Genomic DNA, 17,612 nt, shown 5'->3' with positions numbered 1-17,612 from the left:
CTCAATTATGAGTCACATCTTAATCTGGTCGTGACAACTCCTGCAATTAATTGTAACAAAGTTTGTATTCTGGGGATAAGTCCTAGTTTTAGCTACTGATACAGCAAATCATTAATGTCCTCTGTCTCCAGTTTCCTACTCAAAATACTTCCAGGTTAGCAGTAGATGATTCTAAAAAGTTTTTAAAAGGGAGTTGACTCAGCTTGAAATAAAATGCAAGTATTTTTGAATTCATGTCCTTCCCTATTTAGTCTAAAAATAGTTCCTGTAAATGCTATCATAGAATCTTGAGACTAAAATATTCTCTGAAATTACTTTCTGCTTGTTTCAATCTAAATTAAGAAATAAATAAAAGAGGTGAAATGTAACTAAAATTCCATTTCCAACAGGTACAAAGAGTGCTTTTCTCGATTTAACAAAGGGAAGATTTAGATCAGGAAGTCATTAGTATGGCAGTAACATTAAAGGTTTTAGAATTATGAGGCAGGAAAGGACCTTAACAACTGTTTCCTGGCCTCCAGAAAGGACTGCACCTAACAGTCCTTAATCTAAACCAAAAAAAGGATATAGAAATTATAGTACTAAAAAATGCTGTGATGAAGAATTTTATGTTCAGCAGTTTGTCATAGCATGGATGCCAGAACCTCAAAAAGGCACCTTTAGGGGTGCCTGGGTGGCTCAGTGGGTTAAGCCGCTGCCTTCGGCTCAGGTCATGATCTCAGAGTCCTGGGATCGAGTCCCGCATCGGGCTCTCTGCTCAGCAGGGAGCCTGCTTCCTCCTCTCTCTCTCTGCCTGCCTCTCTGCCTACTTGAGATCTCTCTCTGTCAAATAAATAAATAAAATCTTTAAAAAAAAAAAAAAGGCACCTTTAGCTTCATTTTGTAGGTTTTTTTTTTTAAATCCCATTTACTATAAAGTAGAAAAATATCATGGACATATGCAGGAATGCCAGTAATAGCAGTCTGACACATCCCTTAGTGTTCCCAAGATATAATTAGGTGTGGGTATAAAAAAGCAACAGAAAGTCAAAAAACTTGTAGTTAGCTTAACATGTTGACAAGAATGTCAGAAAACAAGAAGATTCCAAACTACTCCAGGAGCACAGGTTTCTTAAGTTAAACCAGAGTTAAGAACCTGCTAGCTTAGTTGTCAACTCCAGGGTAGGTATTATAAAATATTAATTTTAAATTAATTCCTTCTTGCTATACTATTTATAATATTCTTGTCATTTGCTAAGTAAAACCAATGTGAAGATAATAAATATAAGTAGATTTGTTTTTTTAAAGAAAGATTTTATTTATTTATTTTAGAGCGAGTGAAAGTGAGAGATATAGAAGGAGAGGGAGGAGCAGACATGCTGCTGAGCAGAGAACCCAATGCAGGGCTCAATCCCAGGACCCTCGGATCATGACCTGAGCTGAAGGCAGACACTTAACTAACTGAGCCACCCAGGCGCCCCGATATAAGTGGATATAAAATAAATTAATCTTTGAAAAAAATCTACTGCAAAAGGAAATCTTAAAAATGTTTCCACTTGTTTGCCTGAGAATGAGGAAGAGTATCAGTGGATTTCAAGTTTTACTGAAAGCCACCTGGAAATACTGCAGGGTAAGATTTAATAGTAATTTTCCCCTCCCTTTAAACTCAAGTATATTACTAGATGAGGGATCTTTTCTGTGAATCTTCTGAGCCTGAGAACTTCACTTGGGAAGAGGAGAAGAACTCGGTCAGTGCTATAGGATATCATACTCAGGATGAGATTTACTGATCTGCAACTAGATGAGCTCTATATTTCTGAGAAAGAAGAGTGTTTTGCAAAGAATAATTAACATTTTGTTGATACCTGTTAACATTATATATGTGGAGAAGCTTTTTCTTATTTAACAAGCAACAAGGGCAAAGATAAAAATTCTCATTTCATGTGAAAATGAAATCCATGTGTCCTTGTCCTTAAATCTAAAACAGAACTGAGTATTTGTGCAGCAAAATAAAACAAGCACATGTTTCACACTGAATGGATAAATTCTGTTGTTCCATTTTAGAGATAAAAACATTTTAATGCTTGCATAAGGCAATGAAAAGATATCAAGAAACCGATGGAAGTAAATAACAATCTTGTAATTGCTAGACTTACATTGGATTTTGAAGTTATTTCGTAAGAAAATTTTTTTTTTTAGATTTTACTTATTTAAGAGAGAGAGAGAGAGTGAGAGCATTAGCAGGGGGACAGAGCTGGAGTAGGCCGGGGGAGGGACAGAGGGAGAAGCAGATCCACAATCCTGGGATTATGAACTGAGCAGAAGGCAGATGCTTAACTGACTGAGGCACCAAGGAAGAATAATTTTTATTATTCACACAGTAAGAAACATTTTTAAAGCCTCATATGAGATTTTGTCTTAGGTTATATTTTTATTCATACTGTTTTGATTTATGGTGTTAGTACCTTTACTCTTCAATACTGTTAGTACATTTTTATATTGTATACAGTATTAATTAAAATCAATTAAATCAGGGTGCCCAGCTGGCTCAGTTGGACAGCATGTGACTCCTGATCTCAAGGTCATAAGTTCTAGCCCCAAGTTGTATGTAAAAAATGACTCAAAAAAAAAAAAAAAAAGAAAGAAAGAAACTTAAAAAAAGTCAATTAAATCTCCTGAACCTACCTTTGGAAAAATTAAATCTCATTTTGGCATAAATGTATGTAACAGAAATTTCTTTTGTCTTATGAATCTTTTAACCAAACTTTTTATTTTGAAATAATTATAGATTCATAGGAAGTTCCAAAACTAGTACAGAAAAGTTATATCCTTCACCCAGCTTCCTTCAATGGTACCATGTTACATAACCACCAAATCCAGGACACTATCATTGATACAGTTTGCTTTTTTTCAGATTTTACCAGTTTTATATCCACTTATTTGTGTATGTATGTGTATATAGTTCTGTGTAGTTTTATCACTCTTATAAATTTATATAATGCCTTATGAATTTAAAATTTATAGAAATAGTTTAATTTTTTAAAACAGTAAACCTTGCTTAACTACCCCAAGAAAGGCTGCCTAAAAAGTCATTTTCTTTCTTTCTCTTTCTTTCTTTCTTTCTTTCTTTGACAGGCAGGGATCACAAGTAGTCAGAGAGGCAGAGAGAGAGAGAGAGAGAGGAGGAAGCAGTCTCCCTGCTGAGCAGAGAGCCCGATATGGGGCTCGATCCCAGGACCCTGGGATCATGACCTGAGCTGAAGGCAGAGGCTTTAACCCACTGAGCCACCCAGGCGCCCCCTAAAAAGTCATTTTCAACTTTCAAACGGGGAAGAAAAGCTATTCTTGCCCCATTATACACCACATATCATACTACATAAGCCAACTGTATAGATGATATTTGTGATAATATCTATATGGACACAGATATTTTTTTAAAGTAGGCTCCATGCCCACTGCAGAGCCCAGCCCAGCGCTTAAATTTACTACCCTGAGATCAAGAGCTGAGCGGAGATCAAGAGTCGGACACTTAACTGAGCCACACAGGAGCCCCACATGGATATAATCTATTAAAAATCAAGTAGGAAATTTTTATAAAAGAAAAATTAACAATTCTCTTGTCCACACTATTAACTTGTATTAGAGATAGTATCTATTTTGGGGAGGGGGAAATTCACACAAGGAATAGGCTAAATGTTTGGGTACCTTAACAGAAAATTATCACTCAAAAGAGCACTGATAGTAACTATTGGATTATTATGATACTGTAATTTCTATATAAGAGTGTCTTAGTCTGTTCAGACTGCTGTAACCAAAGATCACAGACAGGTTGCCTTATAACAACAGAAATTTATTTCTCATAGTTTTAGAGGCTCTAAAGTCTAAGATCTAAAGGCTTAGATGACTAAAGTCTTCTTTCAAGGCTAAAGTCTAAAGGCTTGGAAGTCTAAGATCTGCTGGGTCAGATAAGGGCCTTCTCCTGGTCTACAGATTTTTCCTTGTATCCTAACACAGGAGTAGTGGATAGGAAGCTCTGTAGAATCTTTTTTATAAGAATATTATTCCCATTTATGAGGACTCCACCCTCTTAACCTAAATACCTCCCCAAAGTTCCCTACCTCCTAACACCATCACACTGGGCATTAGGATTTCAATATAATGAACTTCGGAGGGGACCCAAATATTCAGACCATCACAGGGCGCAAGAAGACTGAAGAAGGCTGAGCTCAAAAAGCAATATATTGAGTCCAGTCCACTTCTACAGATTTATATAATCAACTATTAGCTTAATATTTCCTTTTAACTATGTCAGAAGCACCTAAAACTCAATATTCCAAAACTAAAATTTTTTTTTAAAGATTTTATTTATTTATTTGACAGACAGAGATCACAAGTAGGCAGAGAGGCAGGCAGAGAGAGAGAGAGAGAGAGAGGGAAGCAGGCTTCCTGCGGAGGAGGGAGCCCGATGCGGGGCTCGATCCCAGGACCCTGAGATCATAACCCAAGCCGAAGGCAGCAGCCCAAACCACTGAGCCACCCAGGCGCCCCCCAAAACTAAATTCTTAGCATCTAAGGTCTTCCCCCAGTTTCTTCTTTCAGTGAACGGTACCATTATTCACTCAGCATTATAAACTGGAAGCTTGATAATCCTTGACAACTTCCTTCACTCACATGCTCCCTGCTCCATCCAATCCACCACTAAATTGTCACTTTCACCTCTAAATATTTTTTAACCTGTCCACTTTTCTCCATTTCTACCCCAAGCACAAGCTAGACCAAACTGTATCTTCTGCCTGCCTGACTATAATAGTCTACTAAGCGCCTTCTCCCTAATCATTCCTGTGTCCTTACAATCCATTCTCTAAATTGTAGCCAGAAGACTCTTTCTAAAATGCTATTCTTCCACTCTCCTGTTTCAAATCCTTCAGTGGCCTTCCGCAGCTTTTTCAGCTCAGGTCCAACAATCCCTATGCACCCTACCTACTTCTCCAGAAAAATTTTCTGCACTATGCTCTAACCACACTAGGCCTCTCAAGTTCATTAAACGAACCAGGATCCCTTTTACCTCCTATGAATACCAGGCTGTTTTTATCCAACTTCGGATAATTAAATGCCATCCATTTTTCAGTTCTCCTATGTACTTGCTTAAGGAAATTTTCCTTGATCTCCCAGACTAGATTAGATTCCTTTCATTATACCCCGGGCTTTTCCTTCAGAGCATTTATCACTGTTTATAATAACGTATTTGTGTGATTATTTGGTTAATGTTTGTAAGTTCTATGATGGCAAGAACTAAGTGTTTTGTTGTAGTTTTGTTTTGAACATATCTCCCCACCACTTATAATAGTGCCTGGCCCATAGTAGGCAACAAACGTGTACTGGTTGAAATTAATGAATGAACAGAAGGGCAAATAGCCTCCTATAGCTTAAATCAGTAAGTGACATCAAAGCCCTTAAAAAAGCAAATATACAAAATTAGATTGGTATTTTGGAAACATAACCTTAGCTGCAAGATGGAAGATTGATCTAAGAGGGGAGAGATCTGAACAGGGAGAACAGTCAGGCAGCTACAGCAGAGATGAGAAATGGTAAAGGCTCAAGGCAGGGAGAAGGAAGAATAGATTCATTATATAGTTATTCTGGAGGTAGTATGAAATAATCTGATGACCAAGTAAATAAGAGAAAGTGGACACAGACTACAGACAAGTTTCTGGCCCTTGGCAAGAGGAACTATATCACAAACATTAAGTCATTTTTATTTTAGTATCTTTCTTTTTTCAATATCGATCAATTACTCTAATAATTAATACTTCTGAATTACTTAGCTTATTTCTTTGATGACTTGAGAGTGATATAAAGAAGTGAGATACTGTAAGGACTTTAAAATCTAACTGATAGTACTGTATATCCAAACAATGGCACATTTTTCATCCAGAAAAAGGAAAAGTTACAATTCAGGCTGCAACATGGATGAAACTTGAAGACATTATGCTGAGTAAAAGACACCTGATACAGGGGCACCTGGGTGGCTTAGTGGGTTAAAGCCTCTGCCTTCAGCTTGCCTCATGATCCCAGGGTCCTGGGACTGAGCCCCTTGTCAGGCTCTCTGCTCGGTGGGGAGCCTGCTCTCTCCTCTCTCTCTCTCTGCCTGTGAGCCTGCTCTCTCCTCTTTCTCTCTCTGCCTGTCTCTCCACCTACTTGAAATCTCTGTCAAATAAATAAATAAAATCTTTAAAAAAAAATAGTTAAAAAAAAAAAAAGACACCTGCTACAGAAAGTCAAATATTACCTCACTTACATGAAATGTCTGGAACAGGCAAACCTACAGAGATAGAAGGTAAATCAGTGGTTGCCAGTGTCTAGGTGGCAACAAAGAAGGACTAAAAACAAGTATAGGGTTGCTTTTTTTGGAGTGATGAAATGTTCTAGGCTTAGAAGTGGTGGTAGTTGTGTAACTTTGTGAATAAACTGAAAACCACTGAATTGTATCCTTTCAGAGGGTGACAGGGTATGTAAATTATACCTCAATTTAAAACACACTCTTCTGTAGGTAAACGACAATGCAAATTGCCCAGTGATCATAGGTACCAAAGGAGTAAATAGGCCTAAGCTACCAGAGAAGTGGGCAGGAAGGCTATATGGAGGTAGAACCTGAATTTGGGGATGAGGGATAGCCGATAAATAGTAAAGTAAAGAGAAGAGAATTCACTCCAAGGAAAAAAAAATGGCAGGAACAAAGGCACTGAAGCTGAAGGCTTCTGATAAAGAAGTTCATCTCCAAAAGCTGTACAAGATAGCATGGGGACAAATCATTAAGAGCATAAATAATCAAGCAAAAGGCAAATGAACTTGTCTTTATAGCTTAAGTGTTTCTTTATACACATTCTGTGTATAAATCTGGAATCTGGATCCTATGACATGCCCTTCACGAAAGGTTTTTGATGTTCACTAAGTTTGGAAAATCCTGCATACCACAATCCCCACTTGGTGTTTTAGAACTAATACTCATATTAAAGGCTCTGGGAATTCTGCATTAAGGAATTTAGCTTAACACATTACTTGTCATATGTCAAATTTATGTTCTCATGGACCTTTTCCTGCTGAGAAACACTGTTGAAGATTTTTCTGCAGATTAAAGGTAGCAAGTGAAGTGCCAACAGAGTGGTAGGGATTGTTGGATGCTGAGGAAACAGGAAACAAAACAAAACAACAGGAAAAAACAGCCTAGCTGTGAAAATAAGGAAAAAGGGAAGTGGATTTAATTTACAATTCTGTCAACGAGGAGAGTACCTGTGAGTGATGGTAGAGATGGAAAAAAACAGGAGACATAGAAAATGCTAGAGGGAAAAAGAGTGAAGATAAAGAAAGGTTCCATAAAAGACAGGAAGATAAAAAGCACTAGCAGAGGCTTATCCTAGGAAAGGAGAGAAGAAACCTTTCCTTTAAGATTTGCAGGAAAGATAAATGTTTCAAAATAGATACAAAGATAGTTAGAGGTAGAAAAATATGAAGACAGGAAAATGGCTATCAGGTGGCTTAGATCATCTTTCTTGCTTAGTTGTCTCTATTCATTACCTTTCCAACTACTTGTTGAATTTCTCTTGAATTAGTATTGGCTTCACTTCTAGTCTAGGAGCACAACACCTTTATCTTTTTTTTTTTTTTTTTTTTTTTTTTATAAAGATTTTATTTATTTGACAGACAGAAATCACAAGTAGACAGAGAGGCAGGCAGAGAGAGAGGAGGAAGCAGGCTCCCCGCTGAGCAGAGAGCCCGATGTGGGACTCGATCCCAGGACGCTGGGATCATGACCTGAGCCGAAGGCAGCGGCTTAACCCACTGAGCCACCCAGGCGCCCACAACACCTTTATCTTAATCAAAAAGTATCATGTGGTCATTCATTCATCACAGAGTTCCTGTGAGGCTCCGTGAGCTCCGTGCTAGGCAATGCAAATAAGCAAAGCACAGTTTCTAACTGTGAGGAGCTCACGGTCTAAATCAGCATTGCTTTAGGTCTGTGAAGATGAGAAAGTATAAGACCAAGGGACAGCCTCCAACAGGTACTGTGCTTGCACAGTTCTTAACTGAATGTTCTTCCCTCTGTTCAACTGGAAAAAAAACCTTCAAAATATACCTCATCTCATAAGTCATCCCTGAAGACTTCCTTCATCCTTCCTGCAGAAACCACTTTCTCCTTTGAACCATACTTTTTAAACCATTTACTACGTACAACGAAACTCTTATTAGACCATTTCTTGCCGTCAGGGACTTCTTCATAAGCAGACCCCTGCACATGGAGGTACTTAGTTCATCCTATATATAAAACATTATCTATCGGGGCGCCTGGGTGGCTCAGTGGGTTAAGCCGCTGCCTTCGGCTCAGGTCATGATCTCAGGGTCCTGGGATCGAGTCCCGCATCGGGCTCTCTGCTCGGCAGGGAGCCTGCTTCCCTCTCTCTCTCTCTCTGCCCGCCTCTCTGCTTACTTGTGATCTCTCTCTGTCAAATAAATAAAAAAAAAAAAAAAAAAAAAAAACATTATCTATCCTTCAAAGTTTGGCAAAATATCTCCATTAAACTGTCCCAGATCTTACAGCTAGAAAAAAATTTCCTTTCTCCCTTTCTAACCATTCATAACATTCTAAATCACTGCTTCTCAAGCTTTAATATGCGTATGAATCACAGCGGGATCTTGTTAAAATGCAAATTTTGACTGAGGCAGATTCTTTATTACTAAGTGCCCAGGACATAAACCAGCTAAAGACTTACTTACTTATCTGATACAAAATCAAGTCAAAGGATACTTGAAGACTTCTATACTACACTTTACATATATATATCATTATGTTCTTGCATTTACGGACATGCATTTCATTGCTGCTTTTGGATAGTTTTTCACTACCAACTTGAGTATTCAGGGTGGATTTCACTATTTATTTATTTACTCATTTGCTGACTTATTCATACATAGCTCATGTCCTTTTAACTTGTACTTAAGGAACTTGCTTTTATACACATCTTAAATACCTCAAAATATTATGTGTGCTTTTCATTTTTCAAAAGTTTTTTTCATTTTTGGGGGCACCTAGGTGGCTCAGTTGGTTGAGCGTCTGCCTTCAACTCAGGTGATGATCTCAGGGTACTGGGATCAAGCCCCACACTGGGCTCCCTGCTCAGCAGGAAGCCTGCTTCTCCCCCTCTCTCTGCCACTCCCTTTGCTTGTGCTCTGAAAAATAAAGAAAATCTTTTTTTTTTTTTAAGATTTTATTTATGTATTTAACAGACAGAGATCACAGGTAGACAGAGAGGAAGGCAGAGAGAGAGTGGGGAAGCAGGCTCCCTGCCGAGCAGAGAGCCCAATGCGGGGCTCGATCCCAGGACCCTGGGATCATGACTTGAGCCGAAGGCAGAGGCTCTTAACCCACTGAGCCACCCAGGCGCCCTCCTAAAGAAAATCTTTAAAAAAATATTTTTCAGGGTCACCTGGGTGGCTCAGTGGGTTAAGCCTCTGTCTTCGGCTCAAGTCATGATCTCAGGGTCCTGGGATAGAGCCCCGCATCAGACTCTCTGCTCAGCAGGAAGCCTGCTTCACATCTACTTCTGCCTGCCTCACTGCCTGCCTACTTGTGATCTCTCTCTGTCAAATAAATAAATAAAATCTTAAAAAAATATTTTTCATTTTAAAAATTTTAAAAGATTTATTTATTTTAGAGAGAGAGAGAGCAAGCGAGCCCATGAAAACATGTGCAAGTAGGGGGAAGGGCAGAGGGAGAAATAATCTCAAGCAGATGCCACACTTAAGCACTGAGCCCAACGATCCCAGGACCCTGAGATCATGATCTGAGCTGAAGTCCAGTCAGACACAACCAACTGAGCCACCCAGGCATCCCGCTTAGAAAAAAATTTTTAATAAGTAATCTCTACACCCAATATGGAACTCAAACTCATGACCCCAAGATAAAGAGTTGTATGCTCTATGAACTAAGCTAGCCAGGTGCCCCTGCTTTTCATTTCACAGGTGATAAAACAGAAGCTTATAGAAGCTATGTAACCTGCCTGATATCACATAGCTACTCTAAGACTCAGGACTTTAACTGAAGTCTGCTGGCTCTACATCCAGTAATTTTTTAGTTATACCATCCAAAATGTGCTGCTTTATAGTCCCAAGTATCAATGTCATATGAGATAAAAGCCGAAATCATTTATTCCTTCAACAATTACTTTGTGATGTTTATATTCTGGATTCTGTGGTAAGTGCTGGGGTATAGAAAAGATCAGGGAATTCTCTGTTTCTAACGGACAGTTAAGCAAGGTTTCATCAAGGAAGAAGCATTCCAGTTCTGTCTTAAGTCTTAACTCCAGGGAAGGAGGAGAAAGGCTTTCTAAGCATGAGGATCAGGATATGCATAGGTCTGGAGAGAAGACACCATGGGACATTTTATAACAAAGGATTTGTATGCACAAATACTACAGACAGGTATCATTGAGAGAGACCTGGACAGAATTTAGAAGGAAAATATACACTGAAAATACTCATGGTTAGAGTAAAGAAGAAAGAATTTACATGACATGCTTAGGAACCAGAGAAAAGAGAGTTGTAGAGTCAAATTTTCATGTTCGAAAACAATAAAAAATAAGTGTGGAGCCAGTTAATAGTGAAAACTGAGCAGCAGTATCATTGCTACCATGTACCAAGCTCTTCCATCTTCCAGATATAGTACTAAGTACTGTGCATCTGCAAACTATTTCAGCACTTGTGTATTAATTCCCAGTCTGTATATGAGAAAACTGAAGCTGAGAGGCTAAGTAACTTGGGCAACATCACATGTATAGTAACTGCCAAAGCCAGGAAGTAAACCCAGGACTCTTTTACAAAAATATAAGAATCACCACAATTTCATGGAAATAATTCTGATTAGCTCTGAATTCAGATCCTTCACATGGAGGTTACTGAACTTCTCTAAGCCTCATTTTCATCATAAAATACAAGAAAAATGAAGCTCAGAAGAATTCTTATAAAGACCAAAGAAGGGGCGCCTGGGTGGCTCAGTGGGTTAAAGCCTCTGCCTTCAGCTCAGGTCATGATCCCAGGGACCTGGGATTGAGCCCCGAATCGGGCTCTCTGCTCAGCGGGGAGCCTGCTTCCTCCTCTCTCTGCCTGCCTCTCTGCCTACTTGTCATCTCTGTCTGTCAAATAAATAAATAAGATCTTTAAAAAAAAAAAAAAAAGACCAAAGAAGTCATTTGCTTAAAATACTTTGTAAACTTAGGTGCAGCTGGGGGGCTCAATCGGTTAAGCGTCTGCCTTCAGCTCAAGTCACGATCCCAGAATCCTTGGATCGAGCCCTGCGTTAGACTCCCTGTCCAGTAGGGAAACTGCTTCTCTTTCTCTGTCTTCCACTCCCCCTGTTTATGCTCTCTCTCTATCAAATAAATAAATAAAATCTTTAAAAAATCCTCTGAATTTAAAATGAACAATGTCATCCACTTGAGGGTATTTTTATACATATATCTATTTTTGTCTATACATCTTTGGATATACAGGGAGTCTGTATCCTTAGAAGCTAAATGGACAAGTTCGAATAAACCTTACATCCATCCGTTAGGTTAAGATTACTTATTCCAGGCTTCTTGGTTTAGTATAGAGTCAATGGGTTAGCTTGTTGTATCACTGTTAGTTTTCTTAGGTGTGTTTGAGAAAAGTTATTTCAGTGGGTTAGAGTGGATAAGGCACATATACACACAGATACATGAGTCTGAACAATGGTAAGACAATTTTTTTTAAAGTCTAGTAAATTAAAGTTGATATACCTCCCAAATCACTATGCTACCAAATTTAGATCAAACAAACTGAAATACTTTGGGTTGCTATATTTCACCAAATATTCATATTAAGTTTAAAATAAATGTATCAAGAGAGCCTGGGTGGCTCAGTGGGCTAAGCACATGCCTTTGGCCCAGGTAATGATGCCAGCGTCCTGAGATCCAGCCCCCAATGGGCTCCCTGCTCAGTGGGAAGTCTGCTTCTCCTTCTTCTCCTGTACCTGCTCTGTCTCTCTCAAATAAATAAAATCTTTTTTAAAATTTTAGGAAAAAAAGTAAAATAGCAGTATCAGCTATGTTCTCTATGATAAATAAAAATTATATTTTCCATTTTAAATTATAACCAAAATTATAATACCATTTTTTTAAAAAATAGAACTTTATCTTTTTAAAGATTTTATTTATTTATTTGACAGAGAGAGATCACAAGTAGGCAGAGAGGCAGGCAGAGAGAGAGGAGGAAGCAGGCTCCCTGCTGAGCAGAGAGCCTGATGTGGGCTCAATCCCAGGACCCTTGGGATCATGACCTGAGCTGAAGGCAGACGCTTTAACCCACTGAGCCACCCAAGCGCCCCCCCGCCCGTCTTTTTTTTTAAACTTTAAATTTTAGATAGTTAACATATGCGACATTGGTTTTTTTCAAACACCACCACTCACAAATCAAGAGGAAAACAAAACAAAGAAAAGGAAAAGAAGCTACACTAACTGATGCACTCTGAAACCATATTTCTTTCCCCCCCTTTTTTTTTTTAAGAATTTATTTATTTGTCAGTGAGAGAGAAAGAGAGAAAGAACATAAGCAGGGGGAGCAGCAGGCAGAGGCAGAAGCAGGCTCCCTTCCCAGCAAGGAGCCCCATGTGGGACTTGATCTCAGGGCTCTGAGATCCTGGCCTGAGCCAAAGGAAGATGCTTAACCGACTGCACCACGAAAGCGTCCCTAAAACCAGATTTCTTGGCAAACTCTAGGTTCTTCTTCTCTAGACTGAAATTTCTACAGCTTTATGCGTAATCTTTTTTATCATCAGGGAGTAAGTCCGGTTACATAGTCTAACAAAAGTAGAATTTGAAACTGACTAGCAGAGAAAAATACGGGTTCCAGAGAGTCTGGTGAGGAACAGAGAAGAGGAAAACAAACTTTCCTGTGATGGAGAAAAAGAAAAATCTAGCAGAACTGCTTCCTCCCAACAGGACAAGGAATTAAGTAAAAGCCTTTGGGAACAACCCAACTGTATTACAAGAAGTTTCAAACATACGTGGGCCCACTTCTCTGAATATTGAGGTCAAACACTATAAAACAGGAGGAAAACTGGGACGTCCGCAAGATATCAGAGTCCATAAAAAACAAAACAAAACAAAACAAAAAACAAAAACCCCCACGAACTCCCAGGGGGAAGTTTGTATTCGCAGTACCGAATCTACGCCCAGCATGAAGTTATCCAGAAATAAGAGAGGACCACCGCTCCCCTACACTGCTTTCATTCTGACACCTACCCTGGCCAATCTAACCACCCCTTTTCTGAATAACAGCAAGTCACTGCAGAAATAAAATCCTACTGTGGCGTGGGCTCACTTGAGACGCGGGGCGAGGAATTTGGGACGTCGTCCCCCGCCCGCCACTCAGGCCCTTCCCGAAGGCCGGGCAGGCGCAGAGGGCTCCGGTCCCCAGTCGGCTTCCTGCCCGTCCCCACCCGGCCGCAACCACCTCAGCACCGGAGAGAGCCCGCCGCGTGGGACCCCGCGTCTACTGGGGGGACGGGCCTTCTTGGGGTGCAGCCTCACCTTCCGCGTCTGCCGAAGAGACAAAGGTGAAGTCCCCGTTCGTGGGGGAATACGCCGGGGGCGGGCCCGGCGGCTGCATCTCGCGGCCCCTCTGCGGCTGGGCCCAGGCCCCAAGGCGGCCCAGGCACCCGCCCGCACGCACACCCTACGCTGAGGCCCGCGATCCGGGAAGAGCAGGCTGGCAGGGAGGCCGGAGACAAGCTGCCCCCGAGGCTGCCCCAACGAAGTCCTTTAGGTGGCGACCGCCCAAGCACCACGACGCCGGCGCCCTGACAGCATCACAACAGTGACAGCGGCCCTTGGATTGGCTCTTTGTAATGTGCTCTCCCATTGGCTCCCGGGAGAAAGGTTCTGATTGGGTCTCTCCGTTGTTGATTCCGGAAGTTGGCCCGAGGATGGGAAGTTCGCCTCTAATTCGTGGAACCTCGATGCTTCACCTACATTTTTGGCTGCTATTGTTTACTTTATGTCTCTTCGCTTGTAGCTTATCTATACTTGTTTATAACGTTTTTGTTAAGTGGATGGGTTACAGAATTTTAGAACTCGGAACGTTCCTAGAGGTCAACTCCGGTCTAGGATACCAAGATTGCTTTGCTTTCCCATTACAGTGATTACTTGTCATGGGATTTTGAGTAAATCATATAGCGCCTCCGAGAGTCAGGTGTGAAAGGAAGGGGGCTGGATTGGGTAATAATAAAGAAGCAGAGAAGTTGTAAATTGCCACCCAGAAACTGGGGCTGTACTCTAGCTACATTATGAGGGAGACCACTGAGGCCCAAATAAGGAAGGAATAGAATTAGGATGGTACTCAAATCTTCTGACTTCTAGTCCAGTGCTATTTTCACTACAAGGCCCTGTCTGTTGATAAACTTAACCAAATTTACGGACCCATCTACGTTTTTAAACGCTTAAATAAATATACTTAAATTTAATATACAAGTTACATAACTGTGGCTTCCAATCTGGAGAGAGAGGGTTTGGGGTAAAACATGAGACAGACTTGCAGAGATGCGTGATGCATCAGCAGTAGAGCAATAGAGTAGAAGGGAATATTGAAAGTGTTTGCATAGAAGATAACAACTAAGTTGGTACCTAAAGGAGGGTGAAAACTTCTGGAGAAGAAGGCGGGGGGAGGGGTGAGGTGGGGCTTGCTGTCAGCTTGGGTCCTAATATTCCAGAGATCATTTAATGTACTTGGGAAACCAGAAGTCATTTAGATTTTTTTGGAGTTTAAGTCTGATGGGAGAAATGGCTACAGATGAGATTGCATAAATAGGTAAAGAAGAGATCATAAGGGACGCCTGGGTGGCTGTGTTGGTTAAGCATCTGCTTTTGGCTCAGGTCATGATCCCAAGGTCCTGGGATTGAGTCCTGCACTGAGGGTCCAGTTCAGTGGGGAACCTACTTTTCCTTCTGCCTGCAACCTTTGTGTGCGCTCACTTACTCTCTTTCAAATAAATAAATAAATAAAATCTTTTTTTTAAAGATCATTAATAATCTTGCATGCTATTCAAAGATTGGCTTTTCCCCCCTTCTTTTCTGGAAGTGTTAGAGGAACCATTAAAGGAATTACAGCAAAGGAATGACATATCAGATATCGAGAGCATATACTTGTATGAGACATTTGCAGAAATATAAGTCTTGGGCTTTGGTTGCAGCATTGGAGATGGCAAAGAGGAAACATATATGAGATATACTAAGTTTAAGAATCCCCAGAACTTCATGATCAATAGGAAGAGTTTGGATTAAAGAAAAGGAAAGAGCCTAGTGTGATTTCATGTTTCTTGCTTAGGTGGTTGGATGTGTTTGTTATTTGTCAAGTGATGAAACAGAAGAAGAGGAAGAAGAGGACCTCGTGTGGGGAGAGGGGAAAGTTTTGAACACCATGCATTTAAGAATACGCAGGCTGAGCTGACTGGTTACTCTTCGGTAATAAAGACTCAGTGCAGAGAGTTCTGAACTGAAGGTAGTGTCATAATCATCAGTGTATGGTTGGTAACTGCATCTATGAATATAGATGAGATGTCCCAGGAAGAGTGTGGTAAGTGGGAGAAGAGTACCAAGAATGATACTCTTTGGAACACCACCATTTACAGGCAATCTAGGAACAGTTAGCCTGCAAAGGAGGTGTGATGAGTTGCAATTTAAAATAGGATGGCCAGGTGCTTGCTTCGGCAGCACATATACTAAAATTGGAACGATACAGAGAAGAGTATCATGGCCCATGCACAAGAATGACATGCAAATTCATGAAGCATTCCATATTTTTAAAAATATAAAATAAAATAGGATTGTCAGGATATTGGGAAAGTGACAGTTGAGCAAACATTTGAAGGATGTGATCATTTGTACTGGATACACTCAGTTAACTTGGAACTATGATTTGTAGAATTCATATTTGTATATGCCTTCAGGTTAGAGTTTCTCAAAAGAATAGTTTGTACAAGATTTGTAAGGTAGAAGTGAAGGAGTAGCCATTGCACTGTAAGCCTCTTCTTAGATGTGGTGATGAACAAATGCAGTGAGTTCCAGCTACTCCTGATGGTCCTATGGTTTACATTCAAGTGTTCATGCTATTTGCAAACCCTGTCAACCAACGGAGGCCACTAGACAATTAGCTGTGACCCCACAGAGGTGATAGTTACCCAGATGAACTGTCACACTTACTTCAGGAGTTGGATGTGCTTAGCTTCTCAAATCAGTTGGTGACTCCTCTGGTTCTTCAACTCTCTCTTCTAAAACCTGCACATTCCCAGTCATTTTATCTTCAAATAATTTCTCTATCCCTTTCTCTCTCTCTCTCCTCGTTGTGGTATTTCCATAATACCATAATTATTTGGTCCACTTGATGGTGTCCCACAAGCCCCTTATGCTCTGATCACCTTTCTTCATTCTTTTTTCCTTTCTTTGGAAGCAAGATTCTCTCTCTCAAATAAATGAAAAAAATCTTTTAAAATATTTTCAATACATTGAAGATATTCCACTCTCTTTTGTTTTCTAGTTGCTGTTGGGAAATGAGCTTCATTTGACTGAAGATGATTTCTCTGTTTTCTTTGGTTGCTTTTTTTTTTTTTAAAGATTTTATTAATTTATTTGACAGAGAGAAAGATCACAAGTAGGCGGAGAGTCAGGCAGAGAGAGAGAGAGAGAGAGAGAGAAGCAGGCTCCCGCTGAGCAAAGAGCCCGATGCGGGGCTCGATCCCAGGACCCTGAGATCATGACCTGAGCCGAAGGCAGCGGCTTAATCCACTGAGCCACCCAGGCGCCCCTTTTTGGTTGCTTTTAATATGTGTTTGCCTTTCTGTATGCAGAGAATGGAAGTGGAAATGAGTAAGTGGTATGGATTTCTTTTTGCGTATACTGCTTGGAATTTATTGGGTAACCTGAACCTCAAGGTTGTTGTCTTTCTTCAGTTCCTGAAAATTTTAGTTATTATCTCTTCCAATAGTGCCACTACTTTTCTCTCTCTCCTCTCCTTCTGAAGCTCCAATTAGATATATAACAGTAATAGTAACCCTTCAAGGATACTTTTAGCTAACAGTTTCATGGCACTTACTATGTACCAAGTAATACTCGAAGTGCTTTTTCTAAAGATTTTCTTATTTATTCCAGAAAAAGGGAGGGGGAGGGGCAACCGGAAAGGGAGAGAGAATCTCAAGCAGACTCTACACTGAGCATGGAGCCCAACACAGGGCTCACTCTCACAACCCCAAAACCATGACCTGAGCCAAACCTAAGAGTCAGATACCCAACCAACTGTGCCTCCCCCACCCCAACTACTGTCAATGTTTTACATTAAATCATTTAATCCTCATTACAAACTCATGAAGTAGGTATTCTTTCCCCATCTTACAAACAAGGAATATGAGGCATATAAAAATTAATCACTTGCCAAAGATCACAGAAATACTAATTGGCAAAATCAGGATGTGGATTTTGGTAATCTGACTCCAGGGCTCCGACCTCAATGCTCTGAAACCGCATTGTGTTTTGCTACTCCTGAGAGTTCAGTATTCCCCCTTTGATGTTTAA

At 40.3% G+C, this 17,612-nt stretch overlaps 1 protein-coding gene and 1 non-coding gene across 3 annotated transcripts in view; one reads left to right on the top strand and one right to left on the bottom strand.

The window, feature by feature from the left end:
* YIPF4 (Yip1 domain family member 4) overlaps window positions 1–13,884 on the bottom strand; it is a 41,405-nt gene extending 27,521 nt beyond the window's left edge. The window contains exon 1 of one of the 2 annotated variants that reach the window (XM_013048654.2): window positions 13,581–13,884. In XM_013048654.2, coding sequence (XP_012904108.1) covers window positions 13,581–13,659 — 79 coding nt within the window. In that variant the 5' untranslated portion in view covers window positions 13,660–13,884. The remainder of the gene's footprint in view (window positions 1–13,580) is intronic. The other variant, XM_004777909.3, reaches the window with a different exon arrangement.
* A 1,858-nt stretch (window positions 13,885–15,742) lies between these two features.
* On the top strand, window positions 15,743–15,849 carry LOC123391819. Its single transcript, XR_006606535.1, has one exon. It is a non-coding gene; the product is annotated as a U6 spliceosomal RNA (small nuclear RNA).
* Window positions 15,850–17,612: the final 1,763 nt, after the last annotated feature.

This window comes from Mustela putorius, unplaced genomic scaffold (genome assembly GCF_011764305.1).
Source record: "Mustela putorius furo isolate JIRA1106 unplaced genomic scaffold, ASM1176430v1.1 tig00000281_pilon_pilon_pilon, whole genome shotgun sequence".
NCBI lineage: Eukaryota > Metazoa > Chordata > Mammalia > Carnivora > Mustelidae > Mustela > Mustela putorius.
This window is presented reverse-complemented; position numbering and strand designations above follow the sequence as displayed.